The sequence below is a fragment of the Eleginops maclovinus genome, chromosome 9 (assembly GCF_036324505.1).
Source record: "Eleginops maclovinus isolate JMC-PN-2008 ecotype Puerto Natales chromosome 9, JC_Emac_rtc_rv5, whole genome shotgun sequence".
In the NCBI taxonomy this organism is placed as follows: Eukaryota; Metazoa; Chordata; class Actinopteri; order Perciformes; family Eleginopidae; genus Eleginops; species Eleginops maclovinus.
Window position 1 is genome coordinate 9866113 of NC_086357.1, and position 22867 is coordinate 9888979.

The 22867-nt window shown below is 39.0% G+C and overlaps 1 protein-coding gene across 3 annotated transcripts in view; it reads right to left on the reverse strand.

The window, feature by feature from the left end:
- LOC134869787 (BMP/retinoic acid-inducible neural-specific protein 3-like) overlaps positions 1-20053 on the reverse strand; it is a 46164-nt gene extending 26111 nt beyond the window's left edge. Inside the window, exons 1-4 of one of the 3 annotated variants that reach the window (XM_063891689.1) lie at positions 19522-20053; positions 18886-19192; positions 2808-2998; positions 591-775 (exon numbers count right to left, since the gene is read on the reverse strand). In XM_063891689.1, the coding sequence (XP_063747759.1) occupies positions 591-775; positions 2808-2998; positions 18886-19139 (630 nt within the window). In that variant the 5' untranslated portion in view covers positions 19140-19192; positions 19522-20053. Of the gene's footprint in view, positions 1-590; positions 776-2807; positions 2999-17430; positions 17504-18885; positions 19197-19521 lie in introns of those variants that run through there. The other 2 variants (XM_063891688.1, XM_063891690.1) reach the window with 2 other exon arrangements.
- Between the last annotated feature and the right edge of the window lie 2814 nt (positions 20054-22867).

Sequence of the window (22867 nt, forward strand, 5' to 3'; positions counted from 1 at the left end):
AAGATTGTCTCATGTATGGTTGGAGGTGTGTCAATAGCTTCCCACAGAACAATTAACAAAGCAGTAAAACCACAGAACGACAATGTGAATGTTATTGCCTTCATTAGGGAAGCAGGTTTTTGCATGTACAGTCAAAGGATATGAGATATTAAACATCCCATAATACTTTTTTATCATCATAATGTTTTGTATAAACTCCATTGTCATGCAGGTCAGCAACCCAATAACCTCAATGTTCGTAACGTTTAAGAAATAATTGTTGTATACTGAGTGAATTTAAAGAGGGAATACAACATTGGACCCTGATTGGTCACTTTAATAGCTTGTCTCATTAAAATCAGCTGAACCTGCTGATTGTAGGGTTCCATTTCAAATGCTTAATACTGGCCATTATTTATTTGATTCTTTAGTGAATGAGCTAATCAAGATAATTTGCCATGTTATTAAAAATGCAATTATTAGATGTATCCACTGGAACAGAATAGAATTGAACGCATTAAATGGATGGTGGTAAAAATAGTGTTGGCAAAGGAGCACATGATTTTGTGAATCTTCAACCTTTTGTGTTTGATTCAGATCAAGCCTTTTACCTTGATGGCAGTGGAGGCGATCTGAATGTGGTGCAGCTTGTGCAGGGTGCTCTCCCGGTCAATGAAGTAGGAGGCAGCCAGCTGGTGCAGAGCCTCCAAAGTCACAGCTGTGCCATTGGATTCGCTCACTTCAGACGTCCGACTCAACTTCCGCTTGTCCACAAAGATCATTAACGACTCTTCCCCTATGAATACACACAAAGTCACATGCACACACTTCATTAATGACTCATCCCCTGTGAACATGCATAAAGTGATGTACTGGTAAATATTAACCCATTAATACCTGCCAGCGCTAATTATACAATCCCATAGGCAATTTATACTGTGCTCTACATTGTGTCCATTTGGTGATACGTCTGCAGCTAGAGTGCAATTGAGATGTTTCATGGAACAAGTCTCTCAATGCTAACAGAGCAGAATGTATCGACAAAGAGTAAAGAGACTAAGATCGATGATAAAATCCTTTCTAACAGCATTAGGTTTTATGGGGAATTTAATTGGGAGACACTTTAGAGTGAACATACAGTACATTTCAAATATAATAACTCACTTTTGTCTATTATTGAGTCTTAGAAACTTTTAACAACCATGTTTTTCCAATCAAAATTGAGAGACAGGGATAATAATTGTCTTAATTGTATTGTAATATTATTTAAAAAGCATTGCTTCATTGATTTGTTATGAATATGAATAACATTTAATTAATCAGACAAATTATTAACAGGCATCAGTTATTTCAAGACATAATCATGATTAAAAAGCTTTATAAATCACCTGTAATACACTTGCAATAAGATGCTAAGACAAAACATTTAAAATCCTAAACTTTATATCCATTAACACTGCCTACTGGTCATATGGGAGGTTATATTATGACATACAGGATTGTCTTGCCAATCTATTTTAAGTACGGTTGTTATTTATCTTTGCTTTGAGAGTTTGTTCACTAGAGACAACGATGAAAAGAGCCAGCAGAGAAGTCGGGAGGAGATTGTGCAGCGGATAACCGCGAGAGCTCTGCAGCACATAGTCTGGCCAACTAACATCTTACACCTATTGTTATGGAATCAGGGAATCGACTAACTTTCTTGTTTAACAACTGCAAACATAGATTTTACATCTTGAATCAGATATTATGAACCCAAAAACACAGCCTCAACAAACAATCCCACAGTCACAACTGAGACCACTTAGGCAAATATTTTGTTGTTTGAGCATACAAGCTTTCAAACTTTCAAACAAATAGATCATTCTGGGAATCCATCTTCATCTCAGAAAGCTCAATGTCTACAGTAACTGTGTGGAAAATAAGATGTAGGACACGGTCCAAAATGTAGACACAATGATCAATATACAAATAGTTTAAGGAATAAGAGAGGCAGGATTAAATACATTCAGAATGGGAAAAAGAGCCCCATTAGACCTTTACTGTTTGGGGTTCAGCTTAGTAGATAGGAGCTTGGTTCTGGAATTTAATTAACTGCTGAATGACTATGGACATGAATTGAAGGGTTGGATAGAAGATGTTCAAAGGTCTCCTGATGGCAGCAGCCACACCAACAATCAACACCACACATTTGATTTAAATACTTAACTTTTTATTTGCTTGTAACCTTATATTATTTACTTAATTTCTATACATTTTAGGACAGTTTCCCGGTATTTGTTTGTAATAATAATTGTCTTTGTCTTTGAATTATCGTGATCGTTGGAGGGGCTTACTTCCTGCTTCAGCAAAAGACTTGGCTGAGGGCTGAGGACTGCAAGCAGCCAATATGGCCAAATGGGAACAAACCAAATGCTTCCATGTCAAAAGGGGATTTTAGTTTTTTCAGTGTCCTTTTGTATTCTGTTAATTTTAATTACCCCTTGTTTACTATTTGGTTTGGCGATAAGTTCCATGTTGCGTCATTGTGGCAGGTCAGTTTGTTCAGTTAACACCTGTAAAGGTGCTTTTTGTTACCTCTTTTATAGGATTAGTTATTAAGTATTCTTCATTTGTATTTGTTTTTATTTTTATTGTTGGATACATAAAAAACAAGTTTTGTTCAATTTTCTCCTGTGACCTATGGTATCCTCAAATCATTAAAAAGGTTTCTGGAAGTTGTCCTGTTATGAATAGGGCCACATAGCTTACTCCATCACATACAGATAGGCCAATTAAGAAAAACAACAAAGAAACAAAGAGAACAACAAGCTGTCTACTTTATTTACCTCCCAGTGTAGCGGAGAGCAGGAAGTGGGTTCCGTATTTCCTGATAATGTTGTCAGTGATGGAGCTGATACAAGGCCTCCTGCCCAGCTGCCTAATGGTCTGGAGGAACTCGGGGTCCAGTGGCAAGGAAAAGCCATTGTTCTCTTGTCTCTCCAGGGCCAAGCTGTTCACCTTCCAGCGGCCAAATTCCCTGCAATATCACAGAAACACATGCTAAGAGTGAACACACAAAACATTAAACCGCATTCAGGCGCTGAAACCACATCCAAATGAACAATGGCAAGATGAAATTGGAAGTGTCACTGAGGAATTGTATTCAGCTTTTGTCAATAGGCAGCCTATTGGGATTATGAAGTGGAAAAATCTTTATTTCATAATCAGATCTCACACACCATCTACAATACAATCTACAGTATACAACATATGACAACCTTTGTCCTTAGTCCTTTGCAGAGGCTATGGAAAAACTCTTGAAACCTGCACAAACTCAAATTGAATAACAAGAGGAAAAAAGTGATTGTGCTATTGTTTAAAATTGGTGGATAAACAATGTTTTTTTAGGAGGAGCAGACAATTGTTGAGGCTGGGTGGCAAAATACCATAAGGAGTGACATTTTGGACAATTACGCTACATTAATAAACCCTAACAAGTTATCCTTATAGCTGCGTATAACTGTATTTAAATGTTAAAACAATATGTTATGGCTGTTTAAATACTGCTTTTAAAATACTAAGTGTCGGACCTTCAAGTTAAGGTGTTTACTGATGCCATTTCTACTTCCGGCTCGGAGAATTGCATTGCAACATAGCGGAAAACATTGTGTTACTCCAGCAATTTTAAATAATTGCGCAATCTTTTCTCATCTTGAGACACAAATGGAGACGCTGTTGCTGGACGGGCTGTAATCACGGATGGAGTCTTGCTGTTTTCAGGGCCTCTCTTGGAAGGAACAGGCTTCATCTGAAGTCGTTTGATATTCAGCCTGGCCTTGGAGCATGCCAGCTTCCTTTATCTACCAATTGCAGGCAGAGTGTTGCTGCTTGATGCATAGATTAGTGCTATGCAAATGCAGCTTTCAATAAATATGGTTCTACTCCCACCTAGCACGGGAGATATTTAAGACATTTGAATCACTTTTTGGTTGTTGGTGGACTTGCCTTTTGGGAAAAGGAACAGGAGTATAATCCTGGATGTGAGTTTGGAGGTTTTTTTTGCTTCGTGAAGCTGTGAAAACACGCCATGTTATGTGAAAGAAAAGGCTGAAACACAAATGCTCTCTCCTCAATATGTTACATCTACCTTCCTTATTCGAATGTAATGATGTCTGTTGAACTTACAAATGAGAGAAGCGAACATTTAAAAATGTAATCTGAAGCAGTTAAGAAATTACTAGGATGCAGTTAACTTTTTTATGTTTGTCCTGTGATCAAAAAATTAAATGTATTTTCATTTTGCTGATTAAATAAAGAGAGGAGTAAATATCTTTAATGTAAACTGAACAATAGGCATGACTTTGACAACTTCAAAATGCCTGAAAAAACATCAAATCAATCAATTTTTGGACAGTAATGTAATGAACTTTTTTTCTTGACATGTCTGACTACTGTAAAGCTATTAGCATTTCACAATGGATAATGTCTTACAAACAAAAATAACTCATGCAGACATGGCTTTATTTGGAGTTGATATACTGAATGAGTGATTGGTATTCCCTTGACGTCCCTTAAACTCTGGTTTTGTCCTCACCATTTTCTGTGAAAAAAATATCTGGCATTTATTTTTCCTAAATATTCCACTTCTTTTACCAGTTAATTTTGTCTGTCTGCTGTTTGTTGTTGGGCAGGTAGCTTACAGGGGATTTATTTGGGCTTGTTTGCTGAACACAGCTGTCTGCCGCTGCTGCTGCTGCAAACAGGATTGATGAGGGCACTGAGACAGAACAATACAGTACTCGCGCTGTAGGAAAAAAAGCTAAAAGAAGCAAAAAAAAGCACCATTGCAGTGTGGTGGTGTGTGTTAATGCTGTTTGTGTGTGTGCATCTTACCCAATTATAATAATACAACGATTTAAGGAAATCATGCTAAAGCATAACTACACAAATTAATGTAGATTTGCTTCTCAAGGTTCACTGACTGTCCTCAGGTCATGACTTAAGGTGATAAATGTTGCTGTAAAAAATATCACATTTGGGCATTTCTCCGAGGAATGATGGTGGTTCATCTATGTGTGTTATGTGTGCAACAAAAGGGTCCGTTTCCATTATATTGAGACATTCTCTTTTTTTCAGAGACTGGTATTTTGGAACATCAGATGAGAGGTCATGAAATGAAGTTCTGACTCCTATTATTAAGGGATCCTCCTCCCTTTGCAGCCAGCTCTTGCTATGGAGATATATTGGTTTTATTCCAATATGTGGAATCACCTTTCTTTTCGTTTGTTGATAACCAGCAGGTTGAGGAGACTCTTCTCTGGCTTCAGCTCCTGGCAGGTTATGGCTTTGTGATGATTGATTTTATAAATGATTAATTTGGGGGAGTATTGGCAAGGTTATGCTCTTCAAGCATTGTATGTTGTATCTTGCTGGACATGCAGGATATTCAATTTTTTGCCAAGTTTCACATAGAGAGGTATTATCTCTGATAGAGATAGGACATTTTTTTGTCAAATGTCAAATTACATATTTATTCTAATCGCATAGACAGGTCTTTTTGCCTTTTTCTTTCAGATCTTTAGCGGCCAAGGTAAATATTCCTTTATACATTTCTCTAAAATGCATCCAACCCCCAACACGGCACACGACACACACCAACTCCCTCATGGAAAGACACTTGCCCACACACATGCATTCACAAAGCCTGCAGCTGCAAACATCTAAACAAAGCTGCCCTTGCTGCAACAACTTTGCTTTTGCCCAGAATATCGCAAAGCCCCTTTTGGGAGCTGGCCAGCTGCCAATCAATTTCTAACCAATAATAATGACCCCCAGAGAAAAATACAAAGCAGAGAACAGCTCATTAAGGCCCATTTCATGTCTGGATTTCTCGATAACGAGCAGCCATTAGTGTTTCTCTCCGTCCACCGGGGCCGGCGGAAGAACGGAGCATTGCAGAGATGAAGGGGGAGAACTTAACTGTGATCGACACAATGCCTGGCTGTGCTACTCCCTGATGGACATTTATGAACGGTTCCGCAGCTAAACTGGAGGATACATCACCCACACACACACAGATCTGTTGTTGACACCCTCTACTTGGCCTCACCTCCTGCATTCTACGCAGATACACACTATGGCTACACAATACAGTACTGGATTATTTTTTTCATATCCCCATTGCGATGAAAACTTCGTAAATTCATGACACTTATCTTAGGGGGTTTCTTGAGTTAGTTGCTAAAAGGGACACACATTTGCACTCAACAATTTAACTATCATCTGTTTGTCTTTTTATTTGAGCCTTTTGGGTTTCAGTTCAATGTTTAATGCAATCAAACATTTCGTTGCATTTTAGCATTATATCCAAACCAGCATGAAATGAATACACTTCAATATCTGCTTATATATTTCAAGTGTATTATTGAAAAGTTCAATTGTAATGTTATAAGATTTTACTTATTTTCGTCATATTTTACACCCCTCACACACCGAAGAAAAATCTATGCATTTCTCGAAAGACTGCTGGTCTATTTCACCCTGAACTCCTCTCAGTGAGACGCTGAGTGACTGAAATAGTCAATCAGATACAAACGCATGCAGCTCTTTTTCTCCCGCAGCTCAATACAGCGGGGGGCTCGCTGCACATATACCTGTCAGCCCCCCCTCCGATCGAGCCAGAGCGCCGTACAGCAGGATGTGAGGAGCTGCAGGAGCTTACAGGGGCCACGACCAGAGCGTTGGAATGGCACGCTACTACCTGTCCATCACCGCCTAGGTGTCTTAGATCCATCCAAGCATACAGGCTGCCTGAGGGTGCCGCTTGGTGCCCAACATAACAAATCAGGGAGTCAACCCAGCGGATAACCTGATGAAGTCGAAACACGCTACCATGCATAGCAATGCAGGTTGTGTGGTAGACTACAGCGTGTGACTGAGCAGGCTATATGGGGACGGTGCTACTGCTAATGTTATATCAAAGGTGGGGAAATTATCTTTAGAAAATTATATTAAAAAGAGTGCAAAAGAAAATCAATTTAATGGCAGCAATATAAATATATAACTGCCTTTTATCTTATAGTAACCTTTTTTCATTTAGTTCCAACTTTTGAGAGGACTATCAGGCAATCAACACAATCTCTTTCATTGTTTTCCTCATGTGTTCAAGCACTTCCTTTTGACTTTTCTACTGTAACTGTATTATGCGAAACTGCATGTCACATGAACAATAACAGTGGTCCTGCCCTACATACACTATTGTTTAGATCACCCTTGGTGTCATTATTCGTTGTGAAAAATAGCTGAGGGAACATCTATAAAAAGGCCTTCTGCAGGGTGAGAGGCTGACCCCCAAAAATGCCCACAAGCTATGCTGCTTCTGTTTAACAATGCCGTTATGATAGAAAACCACACGGGGCAATGCCATGTATTTCAAACTTGGGGCAAAATAGCATGAGGGTAAAGTCATGCTGAATTTAGAAATTCCTTTAGAGAAATGTACACATGAAGTAGTGTGTTCCTGCTAGCCCAAACAACTCTTAAGCGCATTAAAAACTTCACATAACAAAGTCATATACCACTTAACATGGGTGAAGATCATATGAAATAAATTCTCACAGCTCTGTATCATGATGTATCATTAATATTGAAACCTACTGACATTTCCAGTTTATCTTGTGTAGCATACATTGAGTAGATTTATTTTGTATTTAAAAAGAATTTATCATTTAAGGTTAAAATCCCTCCTCGGCTGTTAATTAGTCTAGCATGAATGAGCTCTATAATGTTTTCTATTGCTGCTGTCTCAATCATGCTAATGTTAATGTGGCGAGCTCCAATGCATTCTCATTTTAACTGAAGCAATAATATGGAGAGTTGTCTTCGCAGGTGTTCGGGATATTATGTTTCTGACTGCGAGCTGATTACTTCTGAATACAGTTTTCTTCCATCTGTCATGTCCTCGCTGTTTCACTACAGATACGGTATAATGACTGTACAGCAGTTAGGTCAGATCAGTGCTCTACATATCAAAAACTCTTGGTTTGAACCATGATCAACAAAGCAAATGCACAATATTTACACTCTGGCAGAACTGTGGATTGCAAAACAGGCTTTTCTTCTTTTTTTTTTATTCATATTTTAATAATGCACATTTATTTTGAGCCATATCAGTGGTTTAGAGGGGAGGAAGTTAATTAAATTACCCAACTGACTCAGAAAATACTAATTTCACACTGACTTCACTCAGTATTGGGCCTTTAGCCTTTTTAAATCTCAGCTTGGTCTTTCTTTGTACCCAAAAATCCCTTTACATGCAGAAACAGACAACCCCATCTCATAGGAATTATATTTTATGTGTACTTTAAATTTAGATTTGACTATTTAGTTTATGAATGATCACTGACAATTTTCCTCAGTGAATAAGTGTTACATCATCCTGAGTCCCACATACATTAAGGCTAGGCAACAAAAGCACTTTGGTCGCATGTTGAAGAAACTATTCATCCAGTCCCTATTGTTTGTCATGGTTGACTTTTATCAATATGAAACCCCACATTCCTTATTTTTTTGAAAATGCTCTGAGTGCCAAAACAAAACAATGAATATATATGCATTGTCAAAGATCTGATATGTTAAGAATAAATGTGATTGCATCTCTCAAATAATAGCAAAACGTAATAACTCAAACTCAGGACAGAAGTTTGAACCAGAATATCTATAATAGGATAGGTTGGCAAACTGGTTTGCAATGTTTTTGCAGTTGGAGTTTTTTTCAGATGTTATCAAAGTTTCGGGAACGCTGCGTTCAATTAAATAAAATAAAGAAAAAAGCTTCTAAAAATCACTGAGAAGAAAGACAAATATCCAATCTCACAGTTACTGTAACTTGATAGACGAAAATGTGCTCATCATAAAAAGACCGAAGTGAGAACATATAGGAGTGTGTGTGTGTGTGTGTGTGTGTGTGTGTGTGTGTGTGTGTGTGTGTGTGTGTGTGTGTGTGTGTGTGTGTGTGTGTGTGTGTGTGTGTGTGTGTGTGTGTGTACTTGTAGCTGCGTTACCCCAGATACCAAAATAACCGGTTGTGCAAAACAGTTGGTTGATTCAAGACTCAATGTTATTTCAAGGACATCCCCAAAGAGCATAGCACAAAATGGGTCCTTCATGCTTCATTCAGGATGATAAACCAAATAAAAAAAATGTTGGAAGACAGTGCAAGCAAGCTGTTACTGCTCTGCTGGATTCAATGTTCTTATTTTTTTTCATACTCTTGGTTTGAACATTGATCCTTCTCAATATGTGTGCACCATCAGCAAGAGATACATTAAAAAACTAAGGAGGCGTTTCATTGGTGCATCGTCAAAAGAAATACTATGCATGCCAGTTGCATCTTGGATATTTTCTTGAAAGGCACCTTCAGATGCAACTGTCTTCATTGAGCTTCTGATGATCATAAGTGGAGAATCAAATGAGAATGAAAGTAAGATGAGTGGAGAAAAGATGAAGACTCTCTTGTCATTTTGTAATCCACCCAGCGTGAAAAGAAACACAACGAAAGCCAGATCAACACGGGAGAAGAGAGTGTAATGATATCATATTAGCCGCTGGTTTATGAAGGCTACACGAAATTGACTCCGACGGTTCTTCTAACAACATCAAACAAACATCAGACCATTAATTGGTGAAAATCCTATTAAACCTGCAGAGAGGTCCTATAAACAAGACCCCTTACTGTTTCCTCACTTTTTCTTGCCTTTGATGCTACTAAGGGTTCAAGTGTGCATTTCAAAGACTTGATTATGGCGTAAAACTGTGACCATTGCCACGGACATTTGAAAGCGAGGATAAGGATGAAGTGCATTTGGGGATGTTAAATGGTTTTAAAAGCAAAGATAAATATGCTGAGGGGCTGACGTACATTTTCAAGGTACTTTACAGAATAGATGTTAAATGAACTCTATAAAGACACTGTAATGCATGGGTCACACTTTTGCGTCTTTAGCGTCATACATAAATATTACACTTTAAATATTTGTAATAACAAATATTCATAAGGTTGACTAAACTGGCAACTGAAATTGTGTATAACTCTTTTTAGGAAACTCCATGCTTGCCTGCAAACACTTACAATGACAACAAGAGCCATAAATTCACAGCTCCTGCCAAGAAATACTCAGGTGCATAACTCACGATAAAACCAAAGCTTGTCTTTATAAAATAATGCATTAATTAGTGAGCTACAGAGGTACTGCTATAATGATTTATTCGCAACTTTGGAAAGATCCATGCTATAGATTAGCGAGTCCCTGCTTAAAAGCATTATCCTAGGTTAATCACTTAATGGCAGGAGCTAGCATACAGATGTGAAGTAATGACAATCTTCTCAGCTTACTCCGTGGATAAAAAAGAAAAAAAAAAGAAATTATTTAAAGGACTGGGTCGAGTGTAGAAGATAGAAAAAAAGGAAATGTCTCTGAGAAGTACACATGGAAGTAGTACGCCAAAACCTCTTTATAAAAAGACGTCAAGATGCATGACTGGGCACTTGACTCACAGACACAACCTTGTCAGGAAAACATGATTGGAGCCAAATTTATTGGAATAAATAAACAATCATCTTTGATTTTACATGTTTCTTCGTGGGATAATTATAGAACTAATGAAATTAACACAAACAAGTCTGTGTTTTCATTAAATTATGAAGTTAGCTGTGAACGAAGTTAGGGCAGAGCATTAAAGTCAAGCTTTAATTAGGTGATCTGCATCAGCTGCTTCATTCATGCATTACCGTCAGTGGCTCATTTATCAGCTAATTGGCTACAAAATGACTTGAAACATCAAATCATATTTTTAGAAGACACAGTGTCTGATTCTTTTCCCTATTCCCTCTGCTGCCACCTCCTTTTACTGTATGTTTTGTTAATATTGACATTAGTATTGTAACATTGTATTGTGTGTTTGGTTAGTGAACCCTTGTTGCCGTGATTCTCGAAAAACTCTCTTTGAAAAACTTAAAGGACACATTTCCAATACTGCCATATCCTATTAATGGTCACTTGACTTGACTTGAATGAGTTTGACGCGACTGATTTCTTGCTTTCCCAACAACATTTTAAATGAACCCTTTATATAAAATGGTGAAAACTGTATCACCTTTTTTTTTTAATATAGTTTAAACATCTACATTTTTCTTGGATGAAAAGAAAAAAACAACAATCTTACAATTATATTGTATTATAGCCAGCTGAGGCATTTTAAACCCGAGCCAATTTTGTATATCGCTGTGCAGTGTTGGAAAATGAAATAAAAGGGTGGGTTTTGTTGATTGATTTGGAGCTCCAATGAATATCACAACACTTATGATAATACAAAGCTAGGGGATGTTGAGGATAGAGAGAGACAGAGAGCATGATTTGCAGGTTGGTTTGATGACATGAAGACTGCTGATCCCTTTTATACTGCGATTTGTCACAACCATGTTGACAAGAGACTCGTCTTCTTACAGAGAACAAGGAATGCCTGGAATCACATTGTGTACATAATGAGGCATGAGCATACTGTTAATACACGCTGTGCACACACTCAACCTCATAAAACACACACACACACACACACACACACACACACAAACAACTGGAACAAAAGTGCCACCAGCTACGCTAAATCCAGCTCCTCGTGACACAATTGCTTTCTGTCAATGCAATGCCTGGCATTGGATCTTTACAATTATAATTAAAGGAAAGTAAGTATTTTTTTCTTTCACTCACATACGTGTTTAATGTTGCAACGATTCAATTTGGTTAATGCGTTTCTTTTCTATAATGTGTCCGCTTCAGGTGGTGACAATATGGTATAAAAGGTGTGCTGAATGAGAAAATTGAATTGCATAGGAAATGGACAGTATGAATAGTACCTTAAACCTTTTATTTTGTTTTCGTTTGCATATCATTGTGGGTCAGGCTATTTTTTACCCATCAGCCACACCTCAAATTCACCAACAGTGGAGTTTTTCGACGTTAATACACTGCCTGGCCAAAAAAACGTTCCCTAACCCTATGATCTGGGGTTGCTGCAGTTGGTCTGGTCTAGGTTCAGCAACGTTATGTGCCCAAAGAATGAGGTCAGCTGACTACCTGAATACACTGAATGACTTTATTTTTGACATTGACTTATATTGGAAGAGAGATGTCTTTAAAGGAGCTGATATTTTTTTTAAAGTAAATCAACTTACCAGTACAGCACTTCTATAGCCAATACTTGAATCATTGGTCTCTAAAAGTTATAAAAATGTGCCGAAAGCCATTTTTAGAGTTATTCTTCTATCTCAATTCATTTGACTGAGCCGAAACCCGACACGATGGTCCAGGTTGGAGGCAGGTATGTCTGCAAAATGCATATTCACATGCTTTATGGGTCTTGATATGGGTGCTTTTGTACTCCAGTCTGGCCGTTTCTTGTTTCATGGCCACTGAGCAACTTGTATAAGGATAACCGAAGTCCCACCTCAGTGTTGTATCCAGTTCTCTTTATGCATTGGTAGTAGCATCCATTTTTGATGCTTAATGATGAATAATGGGTCAATATTAAGACGCTGACGCCCACTGCTGTGGCGCACTGGGAGTTAAAACCAATATTGGTTAATTTCTTCCGGTGCACTGAGAATATATCCTTCTATTGACCACTTATGACACCAGTTTAAATTTGGTAATCTACTATCCAAGATTTGTTTTGCTGATCTATAGTGAGACCTTTAGGGGACAAAATAACCTGTACCTACTCTAACTGTCATGAAATTCCTACCCCAATGAACATGGCTCAAACATTCATGCAGTCACTCTCTCATAAAAGCTGTTTCCGTGGACCTCTGGCCCTGATAACTCCCCCATCACACACTTGTCAGAAGCCATAAGCTCTGCGCTGGGTGAAGTCCTAGTCACTGCCATGGCTGCTGGTGATCAAAATGAAGAAGAGTGCTGAGCCTTTGTCCTGGAGAGATATTCAACCTCTGAGTTGAGGACGTTAAACTTGTCTCTAGCACAACAATGTCATTGAACAAGGCATGCATGAGAGAAAACTGCAGTTCGATGACCACCCATTATACAGTTCTGCTCTCTCTGGCCCTGTTCCATCATGTGTTTGCAAAAAATCTTTGCCATAATCATTTCCAGACACTCATATATTGATCCTAAACAAACAAGAATATTGCACTGAGGATCATCATCCTCCACCTGCATTTGCATTCTACATTGTGTGCAACAAGGTCATATTTGATTTGGTTACGTATGCCAGGAAAGTGGAGGGACACAGGGGATCAGCTGCAATGTGTTCTGCATTTAAAGGAACATAGCACCAACAATAAATGAAGTGTGAAATGAACCGATGTCGACTGGCTAATTGTCTATTGTAATTATACCAAGGCAGGATAGTCTTATTGATGCATTTAAAAGAAGAGTTTAGATTTTTTATTTACCTTTCTGTTCTTGCCCAGAAATCTCATTATCTTGAAATTGCTTGGAATAATCTATGTGTGCTATTTTGGGACAAGGATCACAGTGCTGCAGTGTTATATTACTACAAATCTGGATGGGCTTGTGTGCAATTGTGTTACGTTGAGCCAAGAGAGCCAATGTTCTTGTCCCATTCCATCTGAGCACAAAACATTAAAGCAAGGTTCCAGAACAAAGTGTGTCCGACATATATAGTTAAATACACTTGCAAAAAGTGTCTTGTTTACACTATTAAAAAGCAAGTTATCAACGGTTTTGTAGGGTCTGCATCCATCAAAACAAATTGTCTTTGTTTACTATCGGAAGTTGACCCCTCCAATGTCAGAGGGAAAGATGTATGTCAAAATTATTGGTTACATTAAGGCAATCACCCCAACATGTTCTCCAAACTAAACACCTAATTCGGTTTATCGTTTCCTTCTCAAGTCTTTTGTTGATCTTGAGTATTAACTGTATGTCAAGGCTTTCCAAAACCATTAACCAGCATGTAAAAGTCTTGCTGACCATATCCTGACCTTTTTTATGGGAGGTTTTGTGATGCAATAATAGCAATAGCCCTGGATTCGAGAGGCAACAGCTATTTTCATGGACACCAACGGTCTGCATGAACTGAACAATTTTAAGCATTTGAGTGAACAAAATGTAGTTTGCAAATCCAAATACATGCATTTCCTCTTGCCTTGCTGCCATCTAGATTTTTTTTATTTGAGGGGTCGAGTGTTTGAGGTATTGGCCGTAGCGACGCCTGCCTTTTCTAAATCAGAATGGAACTACCGAACTCCACCACAAGCCACATCGACGAGCATCTGTTCATGGCCCAGAGGTTTGACGGACGAGTTCAAGAAATGAATGATTATATTCTACGCTGAGTTTTAACAATAGCAAACTGAATAGATGTTGAAACTATTATCAGGTGTGAAAAAAGAAAATTGTCCCTACATGATTCTGCTCACAAAAGGTCTGTGGATTATTTTGAGCAACATGTCATGATTTCTGAATAGGGAAATTGCAGCTGAGTTCCCTAAATGTATTTTGTGGCGTTTTAATCACCACAACCAAGTGCCAACATGTTGTGTCTTGCATTAAATTCTAACAAACGCCTGTAATGCTATGCGTTTATGCCCTTTACCTCCACTAATCAGCGTAACTTTAATCTGCATGCTGCAATATAACAGTATAAGCAAAATAAATATATATATATATATCTCATTTTGATTTGATTAATTTACACAAAAAGGACAAATGTTATCAGAATTGAAAAGGCTTGGAGCTGTATATCTGTCTTAAAAGGGCATACTTTCCTCTACACCTACTTACCTGTTTATACGATTTACCATGGATTTGTTTTTCATCCCTGCATACTGTGACATAATGTTCTTTAATTCTCCCTTTTCATTTTTTGACATCGCTTCCTACGAGCCATGCAGTTGTACATCCATCCAATATTATAATGTATTTTAAATGCGTTTTCTCGTCTAATGCATTTAAAACAAAAGAAAAAAACAAACACATAAAGCACAATACTCCCTCCAGTTCTTAATGACATGATTATACACTGCAGCACTGTTATCTTGGCATTACGTTCTTTCTGCAAATGTGTTTGCATTTTATTTTCTCTACAAACATATGTGCATATAATGAAACAATAATCCCTCCATAATTAGAATGGACGTGTCCTTACTTCACATAAAGTCAATGTAATAGCCAGTGGGTTGACAGGAGAAAAAGATAGGAGAAAACACGGGAGATGAGGCGTGATATAAAAGTTATGGCCCATGAAGAAGAAGAAAGGAGGAGCTGACATTTTGACTAATATGCTACTGTCTGTGGATATGGCTCGACTACTAGAAGCCATGCAACCAGGACTTGTCACGTTCACAGGAACAATTTTCCATGAGCAAGAGCTTCTATATTGGAAAATCAAATATGCTTTTGTTCATTACACACCCATTTCCACCTCTGCACAAACTGCATGAAAATATATTTAATTGGAAGTCATGCTTTTCATTGTGAACTAGCATAGCAGTCGATAAAGAAATTCCACTAATTGCTTTAATTGTGTATTTTTCAAATAGACGCAGGTGTATCTGTTGGGTGCGGGAAAGCAGCTGACTGCATTCATTCTAACATTAAAGCCACAAAGCTTTTAAGATATTTGCCAATCCCACCGCAAGAATACAAAGAATAGAATAACTTAACAGATGTGTTTTAAAACTGCCATTTTGACTGACACAACACATGCATTTTCCTGCGATTACAGCTTAAGTAATAATGCTAAGTGCCTTCTGTTCCTCTTATTCACTGCCTTTGAAGCCGATAAATCCATTAATGTATTGCTCTCATCTCATTTCCTTTCTCAAAAGATTTGTAGTTTAAAATATTGTTTTGCTCACTAAATTACGCTGGGACAGAAAGCTGTAACTCTCCAAGCTTTTATATCTGCCCTTTTAAAGCAGAACATACAGAAGACAAAAGGTTGTAAGTATAAAAAGAAACACTTTAACTTCTACTCCGAACAATAATCAATTTAAATGTCATGTTTTAATTAGAATTAGAAATGACTACAAGCTGCTCTTGTGCAGTGGCTGGCCAGCAGGGGGGGGTAAAGCTCTGGTTCCTCTCATGTCCCCTTCCTCTGTACTAAAACTCCTCCAGTCCTCCCTCTCATCCCCAGCTCCCTCCCCTGCCCCCTGACGGGAAAGGCCAACTGAGCTCTGGAGAATATTTATGAGCAAGGGAGAGCAATTGGTTTGAGATCATTCGACAAGGGATGGAGGGAGGATGGGGGATGGCAAAAGGGAGTCAGGGAAAAAGGGAGAAAGTAGAGAAAGACATGGAGATAAAAGCAGAGGCAGGAGTGGATTTTAATTACTGTGTTTAAACTTATTTTAACCCAGTTGTTAATTAAAATGATTCTATGTTTCCATCTCAGTATGTGCTTGCACTTATAGTATTTTCTAAAGCTACAAGAGCCACACATCTGTTCCAAAAATGTCGAAAATGCTCCTTAGTTCTATAAGAGACCAGTTTGGGTTTCAGATTTAGCATTACAACAAGTAGAAGTGACAATTTAAGAGCCAATAACAAAGCTTTTACTGACCCATAAAGGAAACATAATGTGTCTGCAAGACACATTTGATCAATACGAAGGACCCATAGATTACTTTGCCTAGATTCTTCTGGCTTTTTATTTAAATTAACAATTCTGTTTTGGGGCAACACAAATAAAAAGCTGTGCAGCCCATGGAATTTCAGAGGCACTTCTGATCTTTTCAGCTCTCAGATAACTGGCATCCTCGACATCTCAGCGATTGATGACAGAGCTTGGGTTGCAAGATATTTAAAGCCTGAAAGGACTTGTTTTTCAAGGCAAGGGAAGCGAATTGACGACTCAGGAACATTGTTCCACTTTTTTGAAATGGTGATATCCTTCCTCTTCTCTTGAGTTACTATTGGGTTCTTGTTCTAATTGGTCAGCCTAGTTCTCTTAAGAGGAAACCGAAAAGGCCACTGTAGCTCAAGGGGAAATGAGGGTTATAGACTTGTCAAGATTGCATTTCTGATTGGCTCATAGAAGTCAGTACTGTAGGTCACAGACTGCTTAAATAAATGTATAGTTTGGAAAGTAGTCAGATGAAATCGGTGTTATGGAAACTGCAAATCCTGTGTATGCAAATAACTGTTAGATTTGCATGCCAAGGGTGGAGACAGGAAGACAAAAACACCTAAGGCGAGAAAAGGAGGTGGAGGGACCAGCAGAAAGGCGGCAAGGGAGGAAGTGATAGATGGGAGGGAGCCAACAGCGCTACATTTTCTATCTTTGCCTGGTATTGTCACTCCTGTCAGCTGCTAAATGCCAGTGTCACTCAAAGCTCTGTTCAGCTGGCATCGGCCCCACCACTTCAAGGCTGTGTACGCTCCCCAAGCATCCACTATCATCAACGGGTATCACAACACTTACCTGGCACAACAAACAGCCACAGATACAGACACTCAGGTATGCACGCCCTATCACACTCAGATGTTGTTGTTGTCTGAAAACAGTTAAATTTTTCGTGAAATTAAAAAAACCACTAACATTTTTGGGCTGCTCTACTTAAATAAAAAGTTTTCACTAGATAAGAAACATTTCTCATCATCTAGAGGACCATGACAGTCTTGAGTGAAAACAGGAACCAAGGGAAAATCTAATTATCACGGCAAATTTGTAAAAAAAACAACTAAAATATATTCATCACGTATACACACACACGCACGCACGCACACACACACACACACACACACACACACAAACACACACACACACACGCACACACACACACACACACACACACACACACACACACACACACACACACACACACACACACACACACACACACACACACACACACACACACACACACACACACACACACACACACACACTGTTGTCCTTACAGTTATACACTGTGTGTGGGTCATGCTGCTTTAAACAGACACTTAGCCAAAGGCAAAAAAATATTTCATCAGTCTGAATTTCAGTGTTAAGATTAAATGCTGAAGAAAAGAAAAGAAAAAAAAACTGGGGGAAAATACCAGCACAAACACACACCCACGCTCACACACACACACACACACACACACACAGATTTACCATTTAAAAACGCCTGATGGGTGCAGTTAATGTTTTCAGCTGATACACTGTGGTTTGTGAACTCTATTCTTACTTGTGTGGTATATTTGAAACAGCATAGTTGTTATTTTTCATATCTAAATGACATCCAAGTTGCTAGCTTATCATATATTCTGAGAATGTATTGATGGGAATTTGCATCTTGAATTGCTGTCCCGTAATCCTTTAAATTTCTATTTAAAATAAGAAACTGAAGAAAAACGTCTTGGTATGAAGCGTTGAAACAATCCCCCTGCAGCTCCTAAGCACACACCCACTATACTTCACATCACACACTTCTGAAGCCAACCTGTCTTCCCACAGTCACACATCAACTGGCTCAGTCAGATATCTGTTACGTCCCGCCGCTTTGCCCAAACCCTCCTGCGGTATCTCCGCTTGAGTTTCAACTGATATGCAGCATTCGGAGGTTTTGTATCGTACTCAAAGCATATGTCTCTGCTGCCCACAAAAAAAGGAAGCAGTCGCACCCAGAGATGCTTCAGCATACATTCAGAGCTTTGCATGCAAAACTCCACTAAGTAATTGTCTCAAAGCTTCATCCCACAGGGTGCCACCTACTTAATCTTCATCTTTTATACTCTACAGAAAAGTGTTAGTTGATTGCTTGCCTATACTTTTCTGGAATCCCATTTAAAAAAACAAAAAAAGGCTTTTAATACACATATCTGCATCTGGTCCATTTCACAAATCAGCTTTGCAGACAGTCAACCTTTGACCGTACCTTTCACAGTTCCTCACCTGTATATTTTGTACTTGGTAGTGAATCCTTGATGGTAGCGCTCTGTGAAATCAACAAACTCCTGGGAGTGGTGAAAGGGTCCCTTGTCTGACAGGAGCCAGCCCAGTTGCCCACCTGAGCCCCCGAAGCCAGCCCCAGCATGGTCCGCTGCTCCGGCCCCTAGTGTCACCCAGCTCTGGAGCAGGCTTAGTGTTAACCACTTCCATAGAAACATGAGGGCCGTCAGTCTAGTGGAGATGCACGGGCCACTCATGCTGCTTCCCCCGGCCCCGGTGACTCGTCATTCTCCCTGCACTCTGGATGAGTCTTGCTGGGAAGAGAGGAAGGAGAAGAAGAGGGAGAGAAGTTGAAGCAGGGCAGAGACAGAGAACAATAAGGTTGTAATTTTGGTTTGGGCGTGAGTAGGAAGATGAACTGAGAGGGAGGATTTTCTCCAGCATGGCAGGGTGAGAAATCTTTTCAAAGCTTCTCTTTTTCTAAAGGAAGGACATTTTAATGTCGACTAGGCTAAATTGAAATGCAAATACAATTTAAAGTAATTTACCTTAATATTTTAATTGTAGAAAATATTCCAAATCACAGAAAAAAAAAACCTTGTTGTTAGATTAAGAGTGTTTTTTTAATTTATTTTTTACCTTTTTCTGTAAGTTTTGTGGTCCCTGGCTAGTCTCCTCAAAATCCCCTTACAGGACCGTGAAGTTAGGTTCGGTTCTTCGCAAAAACGCGACGACATTGGCAAAGGACTTTTTTTTAGGTGAGGATGATCGCCAGAAATGTACACACACGCACAATTATGAGCAGCCGAACTTGAGCTAAACAGAACATGTCATCCAACCTCCCGAGAGTGCACTCTTCTCCTCTTTCTCGAAGTGGCGTATTTCCAAGCAGAGACGCGAGGCGCAGTAGTTTATGTAGGTCCAATCCAACGGAATGAGTCGCAGCGGACACTTCGGCTTCCAGAGCGCGCAGGGTGAAACCTTCCAAGTGGACTAATTATTTAACAGGCCAGTAGGTATTGGAATTCGGTGAATGTGCAGGGGCCAAATGACCACCCGCATATGAGAGCCGTCGCTGGGTGCTGCCTTCTAACTCATTTTTGCTCCTTATTGGAGAGTCGCGCTCTGTGCACATGCAAGGCGCACGGACACCCGCTGAAGCTGCTGACGGTGCCTGGACTCCCAGCGCACTGAATGTGTGAATGGATATCGCGGCGCTCTCCCCCTCCCCCTGTACCATACCCCCGCATTTTAATGTATTCCAGCAACGAGCACACTCCCGGTTGGCTGAGGCGTAACTGAAGGAAGTGAAAGTAGGAGGTGTTCAGAAGAAGGAGGGAGGGTGGTGGGGGGGGGGGACATGTTGGATGAGGCAATGGTCAGAGGATGCCAATGTGAAGAAGTTACCTGCTGTTGAGATTAAAATATATTAAAGTGTGGACAACAGGAAACAGCATGAGATCAGGATAAAAGCAGTGAATGTCCATTTAGGCAATTAAATGTATTATTTTTCGTCATTTCAAGAAAATAGATGAAAAGAAAAATGCAAAATCAATGTTCTAATTTATAATAAGAAAACATAATTATATATATTTAAATCACTATATATAATGGAAGTGAAGTTGTTCAAAGAACCAGAAGAGGTGTAATTTGATTAAATTCATTAATATTCTACTCTGCTAGATGTAGTCACTTACTAATTATAGATTGTTCAAATGGATATAATTTTGTGTAAATGAATCTCAATCAAAAGTTTGAGCCATCTGAATAATGACTTTAATGATGGTTGTGGTAATGATGATGCTGAAGATGGTGATGATGACGATTCTGATGGAGTAGAGAGTTTTTTCAGCCCCCTGCAGTTACTCTCGTTATCTCCATTGCCCTCTTCCTCCTTCTCCTTTTCTTCCTGCAGAATAATCATCACTTTCACCATCAGCAAACTTAATTAGATCTGCTCTATCCCCGCTCCATCCGAGCGCCTGAGTCGGACACAGCGTGGATCAGAGAGGCATAGAGCAGGGAGGGATATGTGCTGCCTTTCAGCTTTCCTGCAGACGTTCAAAGCGGGGGTTTATACAGGGATTGGATTAGAGAAATGAACACCATTGAGACGCGAGATTCACTGACTCCCAAACTCAAAGAGAAACTGAAATCCCGTGGCATTGGGACTTGCACATTATGGGTGAAAGAATGAGTTGATTTGTCATGGTTTCATCATCACGTTTTGGGATTCGGTGGCTTTTCCTTCTGACCCTGCCTTGAAGCCATAAAGACTTGTGAAGGACAACTACCTAATAGGAAGAGACATTCTTTGGTCTATAGTGTTGTTTTTGCAGGAGGAATTTTCTCTGTGTTTTACGTCGCAATAGAACTGACCAATATAAGTTTGTCTGCAAACACACAGTGTATAAAAGTTAATTCAGTATCATGGCTCATAACATGGATTGATATAGCATTTTAAGCAATTTTTAGAATGCTGTTTTCAAGTTTCATCGCCCCAAAACTCAAATGAGCAGAGTAGAAACAAGTCCCTGCATATTTACTGTCTTAAATAAATCATTCATCAATTTGTGTGCGTTTGTGTGCAAGCAACTCTGCTTGTTTATTTTTTTTCAGGAGTGTCATTCAAGGCAACATCATCGATTGCCAAATGATGCAAAATGAGGATTGCAATAAAGATTGGATTTAAACCAGCACTTCACTTGAAAAGATAAAAGAGAATGTCCCAACAAAAGGATCATTATGACTCCAGAACGGTACAAGAAATGTGTAGGTCACAGTGGCTGAGCAGTGACCTGCAGTATAACAAGGATTCATCTTATGCTCTTTGAGGGCCACTGACCAGAGATATCAAAAGCGGAACCTTAGCAACCGCACTCAGCAGAGGTTTAGAAATGTGCAAAAACCATGAAGAAATGTAACTTGGAAGTCTACAATTCTAGTACTATCGAGTAATAGACCCCACACATGTCCATTCCTATCATATTACTATAGGAGCTATATAGGAGCAAAGAGTTTTTGCAGCCATTATTAGTGACCAGAACATGTATGCTAACCAACCCCTGCAAGAACATTTATTTGTTGGCTACTTGGGGGCAGCTTAAACAAGTTATGAATGCAATTATAGACATATTAAGATCCAAGCTTAATGTTATTCTAATACCACTATCCATTCAGCCCTGTTGTCTTCTCTACAGTACTAAGTTCTTAAGGGCAAGTTCTCCGGAGTTTAGAGGTCATAGTGAAAGAGTACAAAAGTTGAAGTTGGAACACAATGGTTGGTAGGGTCAACAAACCTTCCAAGGGGTTGAATACGGTGGGGTCAAGTGCTAATGCGATCCAACAGCCCAAAACACTTCCATAGGGAGAAACGTGCTGCAGTTTCAAAAACGATGCAAATAAAAAAAACACAAATGTGTCAAAACACATGCAAATGATGAAACATTTTTACCTACTTGACAACACATGCACAATTACGTAGAAAACAATCAACATCTTAGGAAACATGAAGCTTTTACTAAAAGCCCTGCACAAAAAAAAACACTCCAAGAAGCTCAAAACACAACAGGGACACCAACAAGTGATGCACACAGCTGGGGCCTAAGGGCTTCTTGATGTACGGGGGTTATAGCTTCGCCAACTCTTACTGTCACAGGAAACTAAACGGAAATGTTGTATTGGTTTGTTTTAACATTGCAATTGCATGATTCCTTCCGCTTGTATCACAGATCTACTGTAAGCTAGCTAGCTAACATAGCAAACCTAGTCATTACAAGTATACCGTCAAAACACATACAATTATGAAACAGACTAACTCTGTGAGAGTAACAGATCTTTATCAGGAACAGCTAAGTATTAATTGATAATTTTATTCTGCATAACAGCAATTGTATTAAGGACGTAATTGTCAGTAATTATATCTTAAACTTTTGTATGACATTCTTTTAGTTTCTTATAGATAGTAAAGTATGAGTACATAATA